The sequence below is a fragment of the Triticum dicoccoides genome, chromosome 7A (genome assembly GCF_002162155.2).
Source record: "Triticum dicoccoides isolate Atlit2015 ecotype Zavitan chromosome 7A, WEW_v2.0, whole genome shotgun sequence".
Taxonomy (NCBI): Eukaryota; Viridiplantae; Streptophyta; class Magnoliopsida; order Poales; family Poaceae; genus Triticum; species Triticum dicoccoides.
In genome coordinates this window covers 264552939-264562028 of record NC_041392.1, presented here as the reverse complement: position 1 = coordinate 264562028, position 9090 = coordinate 264552939, and the positions used below count along the sequence as shown (strand labels likewise).

The 9090-nt window shown below is 47.4% G+C and overlaps 2 protein-coding genes across 4 annotated transcripts; one reads left to right on the top strand and one right to left on the bottom strand.

Annotated features, from left to right (window-relative positions):
- The first annotated feature begins 1552 nt into the window (after positions 1-1552).
- LOC119331425 lies at positions 1553-5002 on the top strand. 3 transcript variants are annotated; one of them, XM_037604577.1, is made up of 8 exons: positions 1553-1825; positions 2354-2450; positions 2735-2802; positions 3650-3722; positions 3861-3970; positions 4050-4154; positions 4439-4538; positions 4651-5002. In XM_037604577.1, exons 2-8 carry the CDS (start codon positions 2367-2369, stop codon positions 4825-4827), a joined length of 717 nt encoding a protein of 238 aa, XP_037460474.1. In that variant the 5' UTR covers positions 1553-1825; positions 2354-2366; the 3' UTR covers positions 4828-5002. The 3 variants fall into 3 exon arrangements, with proteins under 3 accessions (XP_037460474.1, XP_037460473.1, XP_037460472.1); XM_037604576.1 differs by having other exon boundaries at positions 1553-1842; positions 2351-2450; XM_037604575.1 differs by having other exon boundaries at positions 1554-1842.
- Positions 5003-6688: 1686 nt separating this feature from the next.
- LOC119331975 (bidirectional sugar transporter SWEET11-like) lies at positions 6689-9090 on the bottom strand. Its single transcript, XM_037605157.1, has 5 exons — positions 8835-9090; positions 8200-8236; positions 7703-8075; positions 7501-7620; positions 6689-7396 (listed from the first exon to the last, which is right to left on the bottom strand). The coding sequence occupies exons 1-5, from the start codon at positions 8890-8892 to the stop codon at positions 7073-7075; spliced, it is 912 nt and encodes a 303-aa protein (XP_037461054.1). The 5' UTR covers positions 8893-9090; the 3' UTR covers positions 6689-7072.

The following is a 9090-nucleotide window of genomic DNA, read 5'->3' as shown; positions in this document are numbered from 1 at the left end:
CCCACCTGATCTGGCGTCTTCAATCCTAGAAACAAGGCAATAGAGAGACAATCGCTTAGCTCAAAAATTGATGGAACCACTCACCAGAGCAGATCAAAAGGATTTGATGCTGAATTTGAGGCAACTATCAAGGAGTCAGTCGCTGAGGAACTATGCTTTGGAATCCAACAATCGAGACATGGATCATCGACCTGCGGGCATCCGTGGATCTGTTGCAACAACAAGTGCAACAATCTTCAGATCCAAGTGTAGAAGCCCACCTCGTCAGAGGATGATATTCTCGTGAAGGGCACACCTTGGCCCGATGGCCATGGTGTCGTAATAGCTCCATGAATGGTGATCATCGGGATCCTTTCTACATCAACGGCCCCTCCGGCCAATGGTACGGTCGATATCTTGTTTCCCTTCCATTCCCTCGCTTTGCAGTTCAACTTCAGGGATTCTGGGAATTTGGGTGAGGTGTTTGCACTAGGGGCACAACACCCACCATGATGAGACTCCAAATTTGTGGAAGGACCTTTGTGAGATGTATTTTTGGGTTTATGGAATGGACGCCATACTCTTTTGGGTGCCATTGCTACAAGCTACGGGGGCCGAACGTGTTGTGGCGCGCGGCCGGAGGTGATGCAACTGTGCTGGACTGCGAGGCGGTCGTGTTGCGACGAGCTTTGCGGTGACAAACGATAGTGTCATCTATTTTCTATGACCGACGCCGACCAAAGCTATAGGTGGCGACGACCATTGCTTTGTCGACCAAACATGTGAGCAATTACATACATGGTTGTGACTGATCATAGACACAACTGTGAGCGGTGTTAACCACTGTCGTGACCTCATCGACCAAATCTATGATTGATCACGAGCATAGCTACGAGTTGCGTTGACCATTCTTGTGACCGATCACGAGCACAGCTGTGGGCGACGTTGACCATTGCTGCGACCGGCATCGACCAAAGTTACTACGAGCCCAGCGGCGGCGCTGCTTCCGAGCGGGACGTCAGATCCTTCATAGGGTGCGATGACTTGACAATCTAGATTTTTCTTACGCCTGAGTGCGCCGCGCCCGAGATTGACATGACCCCCTTTTCCTCAGCAACTAGTGTGCGTGAAAGATGTGTAAGTTGAGACGGAGGACGAATCAAATGTTTGATCCAATGGCCAAGCGCGGGCCAAACTTACAGCATGCAAGACGATCGATCGATGCTAGGTATAATTCGTCGACAGCTAGACTAGAAATAATGTTCAAGATATTAATTGACGCTTATTTTAGTACAAAGTACAAATATGGATCGGAAGAAGTAACACATTTTAATAAATTATATTCATGATTAAAAATTTGTAGAAACCAGAAAAAAAAACTGAAAACCAGCAGAATGTAAAACTGGACGGAAAACAAGGTGAAAGAAAACATTAGAAAAGTGATTGAAAAGGCACAAGAACCACCAGAAAAAAAAACCGTATTCAGAAGGTCGACGGGAAAAAACCACCCGTAATGGCCGGCCCATGTCCTCCTACTCGATTTGTACGCACCACACTACTGCGAGGAATAGGATCTCTTTCCCCATCGACACCCTTCCAGATCACACAACGGCACCATCTAGAAAAAAATCACACACCGGCGGGCTCGCCGCCGGCCGCCTCCTCTGTCCTCTTCCTGCGGCTTCTCCTGTTGCCCCCACCTCCCCCGGCGGCCTGACTCTTGACTCGGCCAGTAGCGAAACTCCGTCTCCAAGTTGTTTGCCGTACGTCCATCCTGCGCCGCGCGACGGCGCGCCTTTTCCTCCCCGCTTCTTCCCATCAGACAGCGTCTCCTACGCCTCCTCCGGTCTGCTTCTCTCCATAGTGAGTATTAGCAGCTTACTGTTGCGTTTGTTTTGTGGGTGATGTTGGAGAACAAATTGGAATGCAAATTTGTTGCCGATTTCAAAGTATTTTTCCACGATTGCAAATCCCGTAATCACGATTGATGTGTCTATAGAGTGAATGTGAACATGACCTTGTCAGCCTAGTCGGCTATGATCTTCGAGTAAAGTGTATTCAGTGATAAATTCAGAAATAGTAGAGGAGGGAATTTGGGGAACAAGTAGTAGGGGTCACCCTCGACCAGTGGGATCAACTGTGATCTGCAGCATGGCAACGGTCCATCCACGTGCTGGATCAGTAAGTTCTCAGATTATTGCTGATAGAGGCTGAACTCTCTTTCCCCAAAATATGTTTGTGTCACCATTACAGGTGTGACTATCCTGTGGTACTAGTCTGATTGCTGATATTAGGAGCAGTTTAATCTGAAATCTGTTTGTTCTGTGTGTTTTATGTAATATCACAGTGTGCCCCCATTGAAATGGTCCAGCAGGTATTTGTCAATCATGGTGTTCAGCAAGGTGGAAGTGAACTTGAGAAGGCTGCTTGAGGCGGCCCCCCGCCAGCAGAATCAGGCTAAGCTTGTCCATGTAAGTGTAGCTCCTCTAATCTTCTTAGATTTGTATCATTCTTAATTTCTGTTCAACATCCGAGGAGACAATGTTCCGTAATTAACTTAAACGGACGAGAAGATATAATTTCCACGTGGATCCTTTTGTTGTTAAAATGAGTATAAGGAATTTTCTTTGATGAAATTTGCTTGCTTCATTCTGTGTTTGTTCAACTTTAACTGGTGGTAGCTAAGGATATCCGCACCTTAATCTTTATCATTTTGGCTGAATTATGTACTGGCACTGACAGCCTCCATTTGCAGTACATAACCACAGCCAGAGAGCTGTTGGAGCAGCTTGGAGCTGAAATTACACCAGAAGGAATATCAAGGTATGGTATAGTGTTGTGTGCTATCGGGGAATTAATATGTTGATGACGGTACAGCCTGCAAGCTGCAATCTGTGTTCCAGCTAGCATTTGTTGAGGATCCATAATTATAGAAAGAAATACAGCCGGTATATGACAAGATTTTAACCATCAACGTTGTAGTATTAAATTATAATGCACTCTTGCTCCTAGTTTGTGAATTTAGTGTGTCCTTCCAAGGTACCAGTGCTTAAATTGTGCGAATGCATCTGTATCAGTATCACCATCCATTTATATGTATTTCCTATTAAGGTAATGGATTAGTGGTTGTTAGTCATCGAATACAGTTTGCTGCCAGCTTGCTTTCATTGATCGTGTGTTTGAGCATTTCAACTTCTCTGTACTGTTATTATAGGAATGGGCCCAAAATTTGGTAGGAACTCATGACAAATGCCGCTATAACTTTTAGCTTACATATTTGAAGTTTCTCTGTGTACACTGACTGGCCTCCAGATGTACCATTCTTCTTCAGTATAAAAGGGCCCATGCTCCTCCACTCAATAAAGGCACACAAATCTGGATACTCTTCTTCTTTTGGATTTATGGAAATCTGGATACTCTATCTGTAAAGATACTCTCCTTGCTTGACAAAAGAAATCTTAAATGAAGGTTCAAACTCAATTTTTCATGATTTTCTTCCATTTGATGGCCTGCATTTTGACGATGAGAATGTCTGGTATACTGCCTGCCTTTTCATCGGCGAGCTTAATGCTGATTGTCTTGTGTGGAGCAAAGCAAGTTATCTTTTTCTCTTTACGCGTGCATTCCCATGATCAGAACATGTTCATTCATTACTTTCTTCTTGATTCAGTGTTTCAAAAGCTAAGCTCAGTGAGTATTCAGAAAAGATTGAAGCACTAGCTGCCACACTTGCTTCTCTAGTGGTATGTGTTTATCATGTTGATTCATATTTATATTGATATGCTAAATACCTCTACATGTAACGGTGCATACCACCGTTGCTCATACAATTTAGTTTCTAGATGCTCTTTTTCATTACAGTACTATATTTTTCGATGCAGCCAGAAAACGAAAATCTGGTTGATGAGAGTAGCGAACAAGACAGCTCTTATGAAAGAGAAAAGGTTGGGAGCCCAATATCCTTATCATCAGGATTGCGGAGGAGATCGACGTAAGTGAAATTTGGTCCTTTTATATGTTGAGTTTCTTACGGTAACAACTATAACGAACTAATTGATGCAATTGAATAGGGCTCAGATGGAGGTTGGACCAAGCAGTCATCAGAGGAAAGAAACAGATACTGGAGCACCTATTAAATTGGATGCAGAAGCTCAGGCTCACATTGAGAAGCATAGGTATGTCCCCTTTTTTTCTGCAAGTTTCTTTTGGACCTCAGTCTCTGGCTTAATCCCTCATTATTCTTATCTACACGAGCAACCAGTTTCTTGCTCCATTCTTTGACTAGTCTCACTGATTTTGCTGCTGTGAAAAGCTGAAAGTCGTAATCAGCGCTATATTTTATTATTACCCGTTTCTTTTGATGTTTTAAGAACTAGGCATGGAAAGTTAGGGTCGTACAAGATGAACAACTAAATATACTGGCTACCCTCTTACTGTGTTGGATCTCCTAACTGCACAGGAAGCTGCAAGAAGATCTAACTGACGAAATGGTTGACTTAGCACGCCAGCTGAAGGAGAGTAGCCTTTTAATGAACCAGTCCGTGCAAGATACAGAGAAGGTAACCTTTTCTGTTGCCTCGGCATTGTTTCATCTTTGCGCCAAGTTACTTCAGTTCCCTTTCTGCTGGATGTTTACTGAGAATGCTCACCTGCTTTGTACTTGTGATGCAGATCCTCGATTCCACAGAGAGAGCCGTGGAGCATAGCCTGGCCAGCACCGGCCGTGCAACGGCGCGAGCCTCAGAGGTCTACTCTCTGGCCTCCAAGACAACCTGCTTCCAGTGGTTGCTCATCTTTTTAATGACGTGCATGTTTGTCATGGTGGTTCTCCTCATACGGATCACCTGACATCGCCATGGCGTGTCACCAGTGGCCGCTAAGATAGTACTGCAGTCTTGTAGACAGTCCTTGTACGAAGATAAACTTGAACCTGTGTTCCAGACGAGCATTGCTGCTCAACATCGTTATGCAGTTTGCTGAAGAAAGATGTCCCATTGGGAGAATGCCATCGGCTCACCGTGCACCCAGGTGCTGCTGCCCACTGTTAATTTTGGAAGTTCATGCTCATCTTCTGTTGAAAATGTGAACCTAGAAATTTGTGCGGCGACGGCGAGTGAAACCTCAGGCTCCTAGTCCTATAGGTCGCCCAGGGCCGGCTGCGGGCGCGCGTATTCATCCCGGTCCCGGTGACGGTGGGGCTTTGCCTGGTGAGTGGTGACAACTGTTGTAGTCAGCTCATGATCTGCTCCTGGCTTGCAGCAATTTCTGTAGCTTGCCAAGTGCTGGCTGCTGTATCAGTACTACCAGTTTACCACCTTGTGCTACTCCTTTCACGCGTGATGTTTGATAGATTGTGACTAGCTGCCGCTAGTTGACAGGCAAAAAAAGCTGAAAAGATGGCACGGGAGATTGAGATCGCGATGGTTAATGACTTGGCGATCGGACGTCACTTCATTCTTATTGAGCCAAATAGCTCTACAAGCAGCTGCTGCTCCCACTACGATCTCAGCTGTCTAGCGACCATCCTTTTTTTTTGAGTGGCAAAGGGCAGCAGGAGAGCCTCGTACTATCTTGTACAGTATTTAAATATCTGTAACACATGTACAACAAGCCACCACCATCTCCCATCCCAGAGACAGGGGTGAGAGAGACAGGGGTTAGTGACCATCCTGGTCCAATTTCCATGCATATCATCAATGTTAGCTCGTTTCTGAATACCCAATGCAATCCTCATAGCCAGCTCTCCACGCCGGACAAGCAAGTGAAACGAGGGATACCTAAATGGTCGATGCCAAAAATTTACTGAAAACTTGTGTGCATTTGTTGTTGTGGCTATTTTGACCAACACAAACCCTACAGAGAAATCCTTGAATTACTGAAATCAAGCAGTGCCTTCACGGTGTCACCCGTTTGAGGATTGAGACGCTATATACTATGTATCATCAGAAATTAATGTAACAGATAAATTGCAGTGTTGTTCTGCAAATGTCCTCTTTCTGCTGCCCGCTAATTTTAAGCCGGTGTTTCTTTTTTTGCGTGTAAAATTTTAAGCCGGTGTTGGTGCTACTATTTATTTTTGTTTGGCAGTGATTATGAAGTTGTTTATGGATCTAAGGAGCATGCCTCTGTTGACAAGGAGGTAAAGAAGTCACAGTTGACCAGACTCTTAACATGATCTATGTCTCTGTGTAACTTTCTCACTGTTCTTTGTTCATGGCATTTTTTGTCGAAGACTCTCTTTGATGTCTTTGTATCGCATTGCAGTTGCAACCCGATAAGGTCAGGTGGGAGATGATTGTTTCTAGTGGCAAGCTTCTCGTGTCGGTAAACCTACACCCACATTTCTAAGAGCTGCCTTTGGGTTGCTCCAAGAAACCGTTTAAATCTTGCTCCGATTGTGAATTTTCAGGCACTTTGAGACAGTAGAGGCCCGCTTCCTTGGAGCTTGTTTCAGTGCGGGGTGTGTCGTGAAATAAATCTTGTCTTTATTGTGCTAAGCTCTGGTGTTCTAGATTCCACTGTTTGCTTGATCAACCATTGCGCTTTACGCTTTTGGTAGGCCGACTTCTAGTAGGCACTACTAGTAGGTCGAGCCAGCAAACAGTAGTATAAGTAGAAAGAGACAGCCAAGCTAATTAATTAATATACTGTCATATTGCAGTCTATTGATGAATCGATGGATGGATGACACGAATCAGGCAAGGTCTGAGACGAGAGAGACTCACTGCAACATACAGCATGAATGACCAGTACACATGCATGCGTCACAACATGCACAAGTAGTAGGTCGTGTCTTATTATTATTGTCACCGCACCAACCTGCGGACTACTACTGATTAAGAGAGATCGAGGCACACACCTGAAGGTAATAATTTAACTAACACCACGCAGTACAATCCAGTAATAATAAATTAACAAAGTAAGTAATCCACACGCAAGCGCACCCTGCAGTACGATGATACTACTACTCAGTAATTAACTAATTAACCAAACCCATCAGTTCTCCATCTCCATGCATGCCGTGTGGCGTGTCATGCATGCTCGTGTCGTGTCGTCGTCGATGTTTGTGGGGTGGGTGGGGTGGAAGCCTGTCTCACACGGCGGGGGCGGGGACGATCTCGATGACCTCCGGCTGGTCGGCCTCGGCGGCGTCCTTGACGTCGATGACGGTCTGCTGCTCTGCCGCCATGACCTCGATCTTGTGCACGCCGAGGATCGGGACGGGGCCCACGGACAGGATGGCGACGGAGTGCGCGGGCAGCTCGATCACCTGCACCTGCGGCTGCTCCGCGGCGCCGCCATTGCCGTTGCCGGCGTCGGCGGTGGTAGTGGGCAGCACGGCGTTGCTGGGCTTGCGGTACCAGCAGTAGAGCCCGATCTGGACGCAGCTGAAGAAGAAGCCGCCCACGTTTGGGTACTGCATGCATGCGCGCATGGCGGAGTCAGAGATCCACCCACTCAATGTATCAGTGGCAGTGGCAGCAATGCCAAGTTAAGGGAACAAGTAGCTAGGTGGCATACCATGACGAATGGGTCCTTGGTGAAGAGGCCGTAGCAGAACCACGCGACGGCGCTGAGGACGAGGCAGAAGGAGAGGCCGACGGGCAGGAACTCCACGCTCTTGGTCTTGATCACCTTGACCTGCATGCCATATTGCCATGTCAACTGCCATGCATGGCCGGCCAAAACGATCGAAGCAGAGCAGAAGAGAGAGGCGGCTTACGATGATGGAGAGCGGCGCGACGAAGACGGCCATGGAGAAGGCGAGGCAGACGCTGCCGAGGAACTTGACGCGGTGGGCCGGCGCGAAGGCGTACATGGTGACGACGAGGACGAGGCCGAAGGCGGCGACGTCGAGGACGAAGAAGTAGGCGAGCGTCCTGAGCCTGGCGCGGGGCGGCGCGTAGACGAGGTAGGCGATGATGTAGACGGTCTCGATGCAGCAGCCGAAGCTGTTGATGGTGAGCAGGAGGGGGGACTTCGTCTTGAGCAGCGCGTAGAAGATGAGCAGCGAGCAGCTGAAGAGCGCCACCACGTACGGCACCGAGCTGAACCCGCCCGTCGTCTTCTTCCTGTAGATCTGCAGGAACGTCGCCCTGCACCCATACCGTATCGTCAGCTCAACACCACCACATGCATGCATCAATGGCGTGCGTACGTCAAAGATTACTTGAACAACATGCATGATAGGAAGGAATTAGCAGCTGGTTAGATACTTACATTGGCGCGAGGAACACGAAGAAGGAGACGATGTTTCCTGCACGAGATCAAGGAAGAGGAAAATCGACGCCGTTAGTTTTGTCAGTGGCATCCTTTAATTAGTTCTTTTGGCACCTATGATTAGTAGTGGAATGTTACTATTTATTCATTTTTAATTTATTTAGTGCTCGGGTGCAACCAACGGCAAGGAAGTTGCAGGGGAGAGCACGCACGCGTCCGTCGCCGCTCAACCAATCGCCATTCCAAGAAAAGAAAGGGAATTTGGCAGAGAGATCCACAGAGAGTGCACGGTGAGCTGTTGGTGACAAATGCATTAACTACGAAATGCACGCACAATTGATGGGGTCTTAGCCTTTTAGGTGTGATCGATCGATCTGTGCCTAAATGTGTTTGTGTCGTCTGTCAGCAACCGGTCAAGGATGTGTTCTTGCTAGAATTGGGAGGTGGTTGGGTTTTGGAGATGCGCTTCCCTACCCTATGCCTATGCATGCATGAGCCAACCTAGACGATCGATCTTGCGACAAATGCACATCAGACTGCTCAACAAGAAGGAAGAGAGGAAGCACCAAAGGTGTGCTGTGCCAAATGACATACAAACACAGAATGAAACTGCATTTTCTCCATGAATTGCGTACCTGCGATGCCGGCGAGGGCGCTCGCCGGGTGAGACATGTCGAAGAGGCCCCCAGCCATTGCGACGGCGACTCGGCTACTGCTGGCTAGCGAAGGTATCAGCTGAGGGAGAGGAAAGGAGGGAGGGAGGGAGGGAGGGAGAAGATCTCAGCCAAGAACTAGTCCCGAAGCCAAGAGTCCCCTCTCCTACTCCCTTTCCGGGTGACACAAGGATCAGTGCGAGCTCTCGAGGAGATGCGCCTGCTGCTTGTGTGCTTT

Bases quoted from the DNA above. Each gene is read 5' to 3' on its own strand.
- LOC119331425 (XM_037604577.1), top strand. From the start codon at position 2,367: ATGGTGTTCAGCAAGGTGGAAGTGAACTTGAGAAGGCTGCTTGAGGCG. The intron at 3,971-4,049 runs GTAAGTGAAATT...GCAATTGAATAG, and splicing joins GGATTGCGGAGGAGATCGAC to GGCTCAGATGGAGGTTGGAC. The intron at 4,539-4,650 runs GTAACCTTTTCT...CTTGTGATGCAG, and splicing joins CCGTGCAAGATACAGAGAAG to ATCCTCGATTCCACAGAGAG.
- LOC119331975 (XM_037605157.1), bottom strand. From the start codon at position 8,892: ATGGCTGGGGGCCTCTTCGACATGTCTCACCCGGCGAGCGCCCTCGCC. The intron at 8,237-8,834 runs GTACGCAATTCA...GATCTCGTGCAG, and splicing joins CGCCCTCGCCGGCATCGCAG to GAAACATCGTCTCCTTCTTC. The intron at 7,621-7,702 runs GTAAGCCGCCTC...TATGGCATGCAG, and splicing joins TCGCGCCGCTCTCCATCATC to GTCAAGGTGATCAAGACCAA.